Here is a 12,892-nt window from a genome sequence, read left to right as displayed (position 1 = left end):
GAACACCTGTATCTCTTAACACTAAGGCTTTTTCTTTCTTTGAAGACTTCTCCAAAACCCACATAACTAAATAATCAGTGTTAAAACTAATGATAAAATTTGCTACTCATTAAAAGTTTTATCTATTTTTATTAGAAGAACTCTTGAATTCAACATGGCTTCTTCTTAAACTTCTTTATTTCAAATACACATGAACGGTCGTGGCACAGAGAAACAGTGATGAAAGGCACAGTCAACAGGACCAGTTATTAGGTTTTCAATTATAGCAGCAAATTTGAAAATAAATAATCTTCCTTGAAAAATCTAACAGGTACCTAAAATATTACTACAGATAATACCCATTCACCTAATGAAAACATTTTAAGGAAAATATGTACATTAAAGGAGAAAACAAAAATCTGGTACAACCTGGAAAAGCAATTCCTCAGGCACCTTCTCTAACAGGTGCTTCCAGAAACAGCCATAACCTTACCGGCGTTCTCAGAAACACATTAGTTTTTCATTCCATAAATGAAACATAATTGTTATGTTTAATCAACTGATTTCTAAATCTTTCTTAGAAAACATCACTGTACTGAAATGAAAAGTATCAAATCTGCTGGCAGTGCATCTTACAGTACTGTCGGTATCAGCCATTTTTAAGGCTCAAAGAATGTGTCTTCAAAAGGTATTTTCACCCAATTTCCAGCAAACACTGAACATTTCAAATAATAGAATGCTAATCAAACTAAAATACCAAACCTTTTACTCCAGGGGGATTTGCTAATTACTAATCAGAAAACAACGAGGAACAAGAGATATATAAAGTAGCCTTCCTAATGTCCAAGATACCATTAAAAATTCCCCACAACAGACAATGCTTATTTGGAGAACAAGTTTAGCACCACTATTAACATTTTTACTGCAATGTGAACAACACTGGGAAGGATACTTTGCACAGAGTGCTTTCCATTCAATTCCCAGCTTATTTTCCTAAACAATGTCTTTTAAATTCTCAACACACACGCGCACACACACGCGTGGGAGTGCCAGCTCTTTCCTTTTTGTTTCCTTGAAAATGATCTAGTTAGTGCCCAAAAAGGTGGAGTGTTTTAGGCAAGAAGAGTTTATATATAGGTACTGATGACAGGGATATATATAACATCCTTTTTTTTTTTTTTTTAATACTGTGGTAGTAGTCTTTTCAGCATTGTTATGTTCACATGCGTTAAAGAAGTAAACTAAGCATACTAGTTATCATGGCATATATCAAGATTATTAAAATTGTACAGCTATCAAACTAAATTTCACACACTGTAAGTAATGCTACATAGCTTGGAAAAGTTTCTTTTTCTATAAAAGAAAGAGCTGGGCTATTTGAGTTCCCTTAGAACACTTAAGATGATTATGACTCCAATTTCTCACCTTCTGACAGTCTCAGCATCTCATTTTCTTCCCTTTAGCTCTGCTTTTCTTCTATTAAGGGTATGGCAATATAGTAAAAATAAGCACAAAAATTAATGTACAAAATGAAAAGCTTCAGCAATTAATGGCTTGGAAGCAGAGAGGTATTTTGGAAAATATTTGCAAAGTATAAAAATTTGGTTGACACCTACAGAATTTGATCTGTGCTCAGACAATAAACAAGTGGGTTTAAAAAAAATTAAGTTCTTCAGTACGGAGTAGATTATCTGATCTCTTACATAAAGGCAGAAGGTTTTTCTCTCTCCTAATATTTAAAATACTACTGTTCATCATTCTTAAATAGTATAGTGACAGGATCAGAGCAGACTAAACCAGCACAAAATAACACCTCTTCCAGGAAAAAGATTCTATATACACTGGATCCTGGTTCTAGTACGAGCACAATACCATTCTAGCAGTTTCTTTACAAAACACTGCTAAGATACAATGCTAAGATGTTTTTGGCGACAAACTTCCAGTCAGGACTACTTGAGATTCTCTGGGAGAGAAACTCCAAAGGATCCCCAGGTAAAAGTTTGCTAGTGTAAGACTTGACCCCTGTGGTTATCGAGAAATATCCAACTTAACTACAGGCAATCACGTATGAAGACTTGTCATCTCTTTTCAATATTATATTCATTTTCTACTGTGTAACAAATCACGAATTCAGAAGCTGAAGACCATACCTATTTATTATCTCACAGTCTGCAGGCCAGAAGTCAGGGTGGGCTTGATTGGCGTTCTCGGCAGTGGGTCTCACAAGGCTGGAATCAAGGTGGTGGTGGGCCGGGTTCTCCTCTGCTGGAGGGGATTGTAGTTGCAGGCTCATTCAGGTTGTTGATTAACTGAGTTCCTGTGGCTGTAGAGCCGGAGTACCCACTCCCTGGGCTGTTGGCTGAGGCCTCTGTCAGCTCCTTCCGGGCATTTGCATTTCTTCTCGTGTGCCTTGAGTTCTCTTGCTGTCAATCTCTGACTTCTGCTACCAGCCTGAGAAAACACTGCTTTTAAGGGGCTCACATGATTAGGTAAGCTGTCCCCAGATAATCTCCCTTTTGCTGTATAACATAGTTATGGATGGTATTCATGGGTTGCACCCACACACAAAGGGGGAGAATCTCCTATAGGTACCTGAGGGTCACGTGCAGACTTCCGGCTACTACAAATACACACGGCTATTACCAATCGCTCCCAACATGCTGTTTCCACATAACCAAACTTGTCTTTGAGGACAGTACTGTTAGGAGACAACCTTTCATTACGAGGACAGATTTAAAAGAAGCCTTCAGAATGTTGCTGAAGCTTTTTAAAAATAATGACATCTTCTAATCCCTTGCTGGTACAACTACTAATCTGAGAAGCCATACCTTTTTTGAAGACCTCTCCGGTGGTTGAATTAATATACACGTACGTGTCTACAGACTGGCTGCTAAATAATCCATATGCATTCACTTCTTCCAAAGCTTTTCAATCCCACTGCCTGAAACCACCGTTTTTTGACTACACAGTGCAGCACTTTGTGTGCTGTAACAGAACGCGGGAGACTTCGAGAACTGCGAAATCTTAGATCTTAGAATCCTAGGAACAGTCCTCGACCTTCTCACCTACTATACCCATCATCTGCACTGTGATATATTCTGCATGTCTGCTTTTAGCAGACATGGTTTACTCTGGTTTCTGAAGTAGCACTCCTGACATGGCGCTGTCCAACAGAACTTTCTGCAATGAGGGAAGGCTCTAGGTCTGTGCTGTCCATTGCAGGGGCCACTAGCCACGTGTGTCTAACAAGCATTGAACTGTAGCTAGTGTGACTGAGGAGCTGAGGTTTTATTAATTTAAATTTAAATAGCTACCATGTGCCTGTATACGACTGTATACCGGACAGCGCAGCTCTAGAGTCTTAACAGTTGATGTGTTTATGTTTACACACCAGATGCAAACCATGTTTGATTTCTCTATGTTAATAATTAGTCCCACCACTGGACGCATTCCCCACTCACTGTTCTCATAAAAGTGGCTCCGTGTCCTCTCAAGGCTAAGCACCTCCTTCCCTCAGTCTCAGGTACTCTTCACCTCCTCGAAGGCTCTGTCCCAACTACTCTTCAGGGCTACCACTATGATGTCTTGCTTGAGGAAAGCATGGCTGTTTCTAACCTTCTAGGGAGGAAGTGGGGGAAGGGAGAGACTAACAACGAGACGATCCGAGCACCTGCTGCATCAGAGGACAGACGCAAAGGATGAGTCACAGACTTGTCCCCAGGAGCTTGAAGCCTGGTCAGTTGGAGAATGTGTGCGCACACACGTACACACACAAACACATGCCCTGTGAACAATCAGAAACTCGACAGCCGAGTGTGTAAGAGGGTGGCAAGGAACGTGGGTAAAGGGAGTTAAAAAGAAAGAGGAGTGTGGGTGACCCGGACTGGGCACCTCCCACGTGCCAGGCACTGTCCCAGGCGCTACTGGGCACTGGAAACAATTCATGGGGAGGAACACACAAGACAGTTTCTGAACGGTGGGTAAGATTTGGTTCAAACTATTCTTGGGAATGGGGCGGCAGGGGGTGGGGGGGGGGCGATGAGCTAAGCCTGGGAGAGGAGACTGAGCATGAAACAGGGAAATGCTGGCTAGTAAGGCTCATCAGTCTAAAGACAGACGCCGTACCAAATGGTGACAAGCTGTGATAACTGTCACCTCCTTAGATTTTCAGAGCACGGCTTTCTCTCTAAAATCAGAGTGGGCTACTGTGGAAGCAGGGAAACACGAGGACGTCTCAACCCACCTCCAGAATTTCCCCCCGGACACTTAGTTGTCACAACAGTCATTTAGTATGTGAAGCAGCTGCCAAAATTTTGTAACAAAAGGTTAGTTTTTAAAATGAAATCTGCCTGCAAGGATCCGGCCAGGGAAATACAAAATAAAAAGTAAATTAAAGAAAACGAAGAGTAAATTTTAAAAACCCAATCAAGATTTTTAACTAGACTTTGACATAAAGATTACTGGCAAAGTGTACCTCTTTAATCAAGAAAAGTGACTAACGACGATTCAGATGTGAGTAATGGAAGTAACTACCCTTTCGGTGTTTTCCAACAACTTTAACCCGCCACACTGTACAGACAAGGCTGTCTGGAAGCTCTTGCTGCAGGATCCTGGCTAAGCACACGAAGCTCCTCTAGGCGAGAGGCAACCAGGTGGAACCTCCAGCCACCCGAGGCTTCAGCCACTGGCCAGTCTGCGAGTTCGGGGGATCAGTCTCTGCACATCTGTAACCCACCTGGCACCCTGCCTGAGGCACACCAGACTGGTTGGGAACTGATGCTGATAATTCATAACTTTTTAAAAATAAAGTACTTTTGTAAAGATCACTGACTGCTAAGGCTGATAGTATTCTTGTTTACAGTAGTAATAACATTTGGAATTACATGTTTAAGAGTAATAAATACTCTTCAGATATAAATTTACTTAGAAGTTTATAACGCAACAGAATAAACCACTTTGGAAAAACATACAACTGCTACAATACCTCTCCCTAAAAACCAATATTACAATTTTATTTTTCTTTAAAATTAAGTGATTTTGACTCATACAATAACATTACCTAGAAAACATTTTGTCAGAACTCATAAAATGGGTGCAGATACAAAAGGATCAACAAGAGATAATGCATCTAACTCATGGAGTAAAGACAAAGATTAAAAGAGAAAAAAGATCTGTCATCTTACATATCAGAGGGAATGTAATGAGTTCAGTCCATGATAATTTGGGTTGAATGCATGACCCCTGCACATTAAAATTTATCAGACTGATTTTTTACACCATAAACAGTATAGTAAAATAACCCTCAAGAAGGACATTGGTCTTTAAAATCTTGGCTTTAAGGAATGACAAATGCCTTTGAAAATATTTTGTTCAGAATCACTGCGATTATAAAAGTACTTCAGTTAGGAAATCAATCTAGAATCATTCTTAAATGGCAGTGCATTTGAAAAATGGCATTAATTTGTAATGTTTGCATTTCCAAAGAAAAATATAGAAAGAACTTAAAAAAGCAAGGTAACTTTCCAAAAAAAGTATTGATTCAAAAATTTACTGCACAAAAATATGTACTTCTTAAATGTTTCTAATAAATTAACTCCATAACATTTTTATGTATATTTATATATTTATATATATATATAATCCCTGATAATCTATAAAAGAGGGTCTATAATAGTAAAATAAATGAACTTCAAAAGTACCCCCTTCATAAAATGTATGTAACATTAATTTTTCTCAAATTTAAGGAATGTAACAATATGTACAACTCTTATGTATTAGTATAATACCAAAATAGTACAAGTCATATTAACAGGCTGTCGTAACCGTAAAATGTTTGAGTCAAGTTAAAATTGGAGGACAGCTTAGGTTCGAATGAATGCAATTACCCATGGGAGGTTCACTTTCCAAGTGGAAATGACAATCATCTTATCTACAGTAGATTTCACAAGAGGTAGTGTTCAAGTAAAAAAAAAAAAAAAAGATACATGCTTAACTATCTTTAATTAACAAATTCACAGGAAAAAAATGAACTGGTTTCTTAGCGGATGATCAGTTGGTGACTTTTTTAATATGAATCTGAAATACAAAATAATGAGAAATACAATAAAGGCCTTATACATGAAATCAAAATGTGGTAAAAAAGAAAGTACAATCTGTTTCACTGATTTATCATATTGTCTTACCTCGTTAAGAATGGCCCAAACAGCAGAATTCTGAATGACTGAAAGTCGAAAGGCTGAAATGGGGTTTAGACTGGGATCCACCATTCCTTCAGCAACACCATTCTCAAATTTTCCTTCAAAATAAAAATCAACATACGTTGGGACGACTGAAACAAGCACACATAGGACATCACTGACTTAAAGCAGGAAAGAAAAACAAAATATTTTCAGTGGATGTCTTTACACAGGGCCTGGGTGAATTTTTTCCCCTTCTTTCTACTTTTATTCAACTTTCAAATTTTTCATGAAGTAGTGTAAGCTTTCATTAGAAGCAACCTATTAAAACAGGCAGAGCTCTGCTTTTTTCCTATTGCAAATTAGAAGGTATATATTTATTTGTTCTTGCATCAAAAATGTTTTAACATGCAGGTTTTTAACAAAATGTGACTTCACCAAACCTCACCCTATGAGTAAGTAAGTATACCCTATACCATCACTCAGTCTGACCCCTCTGAGGGTTACGTTAGAACAACAAATTTCAATGCTTTTAAGACATACATACAATAGGTGGACTTAGAGCAGGGGTTCAATCTTTGTGTATTCTTTCCAAGGTCACACTTAGAAGGAATTAACAAGTGATATCTCCTCTAGGCAGTTTTAATAGAAAAATCCATTATAAATGACAAGCTAAAAAAGCTCTCTTTAGGGATAGGACCAAGAAGTTCTATAAAAAGGTTAACATGCTCTTTACCTACTTTTTCTTGCTATGAGGAATATTCTTCAAACAACAACAAAAAGCTGTTGAAAAAGTGACAGAAAAGTGGTGTGTTCTTGGCCACATTTCTGTAAGCCAGGAACTGGCAACCCTTTTCTTATTATAAAGGGCAGACAGGGGTGCCTGGATGGCTCAGTTGGTTAAGCATCTGATTCTTGATTTCAGCTCAGGTCATGATCTCACAATTTGTGGGATCGAGCCCCGTGCCAGGCTCTGTGCTGACAGCATGGAGCCTGCTTGGGATTCTCTCTCACTCTCTCTGTCCCTCCTCTCTGGCTTGTGCACACAACTCTCTCTCAAAATAAACAAACATTAGGGGGAAAAATAATAAAGGGCAGATAGTAAATATTTGGGGCTTTGTGGGCCAGGAGGAAAACTGAAGATATTAGGTTGATACTTATATAGAGAAAAAGTTCCACAAAGTTTTTATTGATGAAATTCATATTATAAGAACTACCACTGAGTTCTTTTGTCTTTTGCTAATGCAGGTGTACTAAGGAGATCATAATTCCTTTTGCAAGGGTTAACATTTTAGTTATCTGGGATTCAAAGTGATCCTCATCAAAATCGACTGCAAATGTTCATCTGTTAAAGTGGGTCTATAATGAGATTTTATGTATTTTATCTTGGATATTTCCTTTCACACAGCCTACATACTGCGAAATACTGACACCAGTCCATAAGTACGTGATTTTAATGGAGCGTATTCATCACTTGGAAGGTATTTATGGAATTCCATTAGGTTCTTCTCCTTGATATTTGCCTTGTATGTGTCACTACATTGCAGATGAGTCACTTCCAAGCAAAAGTTAGATGGAAGCTCCTTGATTAGTTTGATACTACTTATAGTTCAAATAACAACTGTCTTCAGTGATTTGACTGAAACATAAGGTTTTTTGCATGTACTATTTGGTCTTATAATTTTAGGTTGAATTAAGAAACATTATCAAGCCTGCAGGAAACACTAATTTTCAAAGAGAGAATAGTGGTTGAGGGCAGTTCTTGCCACTGGGAAAAATTTCAATCTTGTTGTTGAGGTTAAAAAAAAAAAAGGTTTCTTTTTTCACAATAAATGTGATCAGTGCTAAGCCCCAGAACTGCTATATGGTACAACAAGTCATGCTATTCAGTTCCTATTTCTGACACAAGTTCACAGAACTGATTATGGTAAAGTCCAAGAGAGTGAATGGTGTTCACTGCTGATGCTGCTGGTTCAATAAAATAATGATACAGGTACACCTGGGTGGCTCAGTCGGTTAAGCATCTGGCTCTTGGTTTCAATTCAAGTCATGATCCTATGGTTCGTGGGTTTGAACCCTGGGCTGGGCTCTGCACTGACGGCATGGAGCCTGCTTGGAATTCTCCCCCCCACCCCCGCCCCTCCCCTGCTCTCTCTCTCAAAATAAACTTTAAAAAAATGATATGTGGCAAATTCAATTATTTCCTGTAAAATACCTGATGAATAGTAAAATAAATAACCATAGGCTTTAAACACCCTACATTTTCACAGGCTTCGTAAATTTACCCAACTAAGCTTTCTTTTCCATACATATTTTTACCACCGTTCATTATAATACATCCTGGCAGATTCCACTTCAGGTTGTACTCAATTTGTGTTTTCTCAGCTTGTTTGAAAATATTCTTGCCTATACTTGGTGCCATGCAGACTTTTCAGAGGCCAATTCTTTAGTCACTTCAAGTTTGGCATTGACTCCAAATAACAACTGGGCAGTACCAGTTAATATCTACCAACTCATCAAGACCCAAGGAAATAATATGCTTTGTTTTTTGACTAATACCATTCCCAATGTCTTCAATTCTTCACTCAATTGTTGCCGAAAGCTCGACGGTCTTAAAAAAAAATTTTTTTAACGTTTATTTATTTTTGAGAGAGAGAGAGGGAGAGAGAGAGGGAGTGAGCCAGGGAGGAGCAGAGAGACAGGGAGACACAGAATCTGAGGCAGGCTCCAGGCTCTGAGCTGTCAGCGCAGAGCCTGACACGGGGCTCGAACCCACGAACCATGAGATCATGACCTGAGCTAAAGTCAGATGCTTAACCAACTGAGCCACCCAGGTGCCCGTCGATGGTCTTAAATAAGGTTAATTGATCTACACACGTATCTTTGACTACTTCAATTAAATAGGATTTAACTCACTATTGGTAACTGATTTTACTTGGCTAACACACAAACCATTCTGAAACTCACTTTGGTTATATCCTCATCTGAATTTTTTATTTTTGTGAAGAAATTATGCTGTAATAAAATATTCTAATTTTCTGAACATTGTATTCCTGTGAGTTGGGAATATTATGAGTGCTTAGAACAGTACTGTGTTCTCTAGCACAGCTATTGCATCACTGCCTAATAACCACAACAATCTGTCAACTGATTTTGTGAAATAATTACATTTCACACTGTTAAAAAGCACTGACATTCAAAGTCCACTTTTACTGTTTTGACATGATGGATAAGTACTGGTCATTTTTAAAAAAATGTCACACTATGGTGGTGTGTGGGTGCGTGGGGCACTTGAAACTGTCAAATTATGGGGCGCCTGGGTGGCTCAGTCAGTTAAGCATCCAACTTTGGCTCAGGTCATGGTCTCATGGTTCATGAATTCGAGACCCACATCGGGCTCTGTGCTGACAGCTCAGAGCCTGGAGCCTGCTTTGGATTCTGTGACTCCCTCTCTCTCTGCCCCTTCCCTGGCTCACACTCACTCTCTCAAAAATAAACATTAAATTTGACAGAGAAACTGTCAAATTTTGAATGTATCACTGCTATTTTAGTGCACTGAGCGTCAGGTGGAAGCAATCAGTGCACCACCTCAATCACTATTGGAACTACTTGCTCACCTTTGCTGTTGCAGCACAAAAGCACATAGACAGGGGCGCCTGAGTGGCTCAGTCAGTTAAGCATCTGATTGCTAACTTTGGCTCAGGTCATGTTCTCACCATTGTGAGACTGAGCCCCGTGTGTCAGGCTCTGTGCTGACATCGTGGAGCCTGCTTGAGAATCTGTCTCTCCTCACTCTCTGCCCCTCCCCTGCTTGTGCTGTCTCTCTCTCTCTCTCTCTCAAAATAAATAAACATTAAAAATATTTTTAAAGAAAGCACACAGACAATATGTAAATAAATAAGCATGTATGTGTTCCAATAAAATTTTATTTATGGACACTGAAATTTAAATTTTTATAAGTTTTACATGCCACAAATATAATTCATTTTTTCAAACCATTTAAAAATAAAAATAAAAAAATGTTTATCATTCTAAGCTCATGGTCCATTCAAAAACAGGAAGTGGGGGGGAAAAACAGGAAGTGGGCCTGATGTGGCCCATGGGCTATCATTTACTCATTATTCAGCAGTCTATTCTAGAGTTTTACAACATAATGATTAGGCTCTTAGTAAGATAAGATACGTTTAAAGTGAAAACCATACTAGAGAAGACATGCATTCATATGTACAAGAAATATTAAATGTATCAACTTACAAAGTAATGTGTTTATTAAAAAGTTATTAATACACTATTTCATAAAAGTATGTACACATATTGGGGCTGGACTGGGGTAAGGAGCAATGCTACAAGAAAGTATTATTGAATTATTAAGTTAGGCAGGGGGTTTAGGGCTGAAAAATACTTTGAAACTCACAACACTTAATGACACATCATACTGTCATCTGATGAGCTCAGTTAATTAGAAAAATAATTACCTAATGATATAACTGGTCTCATTCAAACACTTTGACCCCGCAATTTTATCCTGCAGATATACTCTCGCATGTCCAAAAAGAATGTATGTATCGCAGCAAAAACTGCAAACAACCATTCGTCGCTAGGTGACTGGCCATATCAATTAAGATATGCTAATACAAGGGAATACTAGGCAGCCAATTAAAAGAGTGAAGAAAGAATACAAAGAATAAAGTAAAACTGAAGATAATGCAGCTAAAGACCTACTTGCATTCCCAATGTAGAGAAACTCCCTACATGTGCAGAAGAGTTCAAACCAGCATTGTTTATAACAGCAAAAGAAAGAAAAAAGAAAGAAAATGGAAACAAACATTATAACCAAACAAGAGAACAGTGATATATTCATCCATGAAATTTGCACAGCAGTGAAAATGAATGAGCCATAGATACACGCACCCACATGGATGAATCTCATGATGGTGAGAGAAAACTGCAGGCTACAGAATGATATCATTTATCTCAGATTTAAGAACAAGCAAAATAACACTGTGCATTGTTCAGGAATATATCCTACATATGTGCTAGAAATGTACATGCAAATGGTAACCACCAAATTTATAACAGTAGTTACCCTTGGTGGAAAGGGAAAAGACGTTAGGGAAGAACAACTGAATTGGCAAATCTTAAACCAGATACACAGATATTCACTCAATTACTATTTGTATCTTCTGTGCACCTGAAATAGTACAACTTTTTAGAATGTTCATCTTCCATATGTACATATATACTTCAGTCAGTGAAAAGATGCCGAACAAAGATCATAGAGTATGTATGTTATTTGTGTGCTACTGTGTGTTTTTGAAGAAAATATTCCTACTTTTATTTATGAACAGAATACTTCTGGAAGGACACAAATCATAAGAATTGCCTCTGGGAAGTACTGGGTAGGAGGGAAAAGAAGAGGGAGGGAGACTTAAGTTTATGCTTTTTAAAACGTGTGTGTATTATCTTTCCAGACAACAAATTTAACTTTTGTCCTTAACCCGGTGGTCTGATAGGTCAGCATTAAAAGAAATAAACAAAGGGGAAAATGAAGGAGGAAATTACTGAAGACTGCCTAGAATTCCCAAACTCTGGCACTGGGCAGGACTTCCAAGGTCAGGCTCCCTGTGGCCATACTCCTGCTGCACCCTGACTGTGGTCCATTCCTTCCTTCCAGTGTTTCTCTAAAAAGGCTCTTCTCCTCACAACTTGGGTTTCTTTCACAAGACTGCCCTTAGCATGATGCCATACCATCCACCCTACCCCACCCTCAGCCATCAGGTTTCCACTAACTGTCAGGTGACTGTTTACTTTTCAACAACGCCTTCAAGTATAAATTGCTGTACACTCTGATCCAATTAAATCCAGGCCCCTATGTAGGGCCAGTCTTTGTGGATTGTTCCCACCCAGCAAGGCTCTTATTAGCTCTCTTTCCCTGGTTCTCTCTGACTAAAAGAAATGACCACATTACAGATGCTCAGAGTAGACACCTGTATGACCTCCAGGTGGCCAGGTCCAAAAGCATCTCAATACAGACCTAATGTTCAGGAGGGAAGCAAGAGGCTAAAGGCATAGATTCTGGCACGTGGATGTTGTTGAGACCCTGTAAATGGCGAAGGTCACCCAGTAAGAGACTGTGGAAGGCAGTAGAAGGCAGCAGAAGACAGATTATCAGTGAGAATCAAGAATGAAATAGCGGGTGGAGAAAGAAAGAGGAACCAGCAAATGAACCTTTGATCGGAAACTCTGGGTGGTCAAGATAATAAAAGTATGTACTAAAACATGAGAATACAACTTGGAGGACGTTGGTAATGGTAACCCTAAAGCTGCTTAACATCTGACAAGAGTTTAAAATTACTTTAGGATTAAGTCCAGACAAGTCAAAAACAATTTACCAGTTTAAAGTAGGAGGTATTACCTATTCTGAAATAACCATCTTCTAATCGTTTGTCTTTGGTTTCTTTGCTTATTTCCAAACCTTCACTCTAAAACAGAACAAAAACATTAATTTTACAAATGATTACTTCTATTTAAAACAGAGCTAATTTAGCTTAATAGAAAAGTGGCATGTGTGGCACAGTTATCTTTAAAAAAGGGAAAATGTCATGAATCTTGAACTTTAAAAAGCCTAACAATACAAGTATTCTTTTAACTATCTGAATTTGTATATACTAGTGCCTAAAAAATTTAAATTTTAAATTTAAACCAATTTAATAGGGCACTATTTTTTATTAAAAATA

The 12,892-nt window shown here is 38.3% G+C and overlaps 1 protein-coding gene across 6 annotated transcripts in view; it reads right to left on the bottom strand.

Moving 5' to 3' along the window:
* Positions 1-159: 159 nt before the first annotated feature.
* Positions 160-12,892, bottom strand: part of MGAT4A (alpha-1,3-mannosyl-glycoprotein 4-beta-N-acetylglucosaminyltransferase A) — a 123,454-nt gene continuing 110,721 nt past the window's right edge. For all 6 annotated transcript variants that reach the window (XM_045054101.1, XM_023251617.2, XM_045054102.1 and 3 more), the window contains 3 exons: positions 12,571-12,637; positions 6,162-6,274; positions 160-6,054 (listed from right to left, as the gene is read on the bottom strand). In XM_045054101.1, the coding sequence (XP_044910036.1) occupies positions 6,028-6,054; positions 6,162-6,274; positions 12,571-12,637 (207 nt within the window). In that variant the 3' untranslated portion in view covers positions 160-6,027. The remainder of the gene's footprint in view (positions 6,055-6,161; positions 6,275-12,570; positions 12,638-12,892) is intronic.

This window comes from Felis catus, chromosome A3, assembly GCF_018350175.1.
Source record: "Felis catus isolate Fca126 chromosome A3, F.catus_Fca126_mat1.0, whole genome shotgun sequence".
Classification (NCBI taxonomy): domain Eukaryota; kingdom Metazoa; phylum Chordata; class Mammalia; order Carnivora; family Felidae; genus Felis; species Felis catus.
This window is presented reverse-complemented; position numbering and strand designations above follow the sequence as displayed.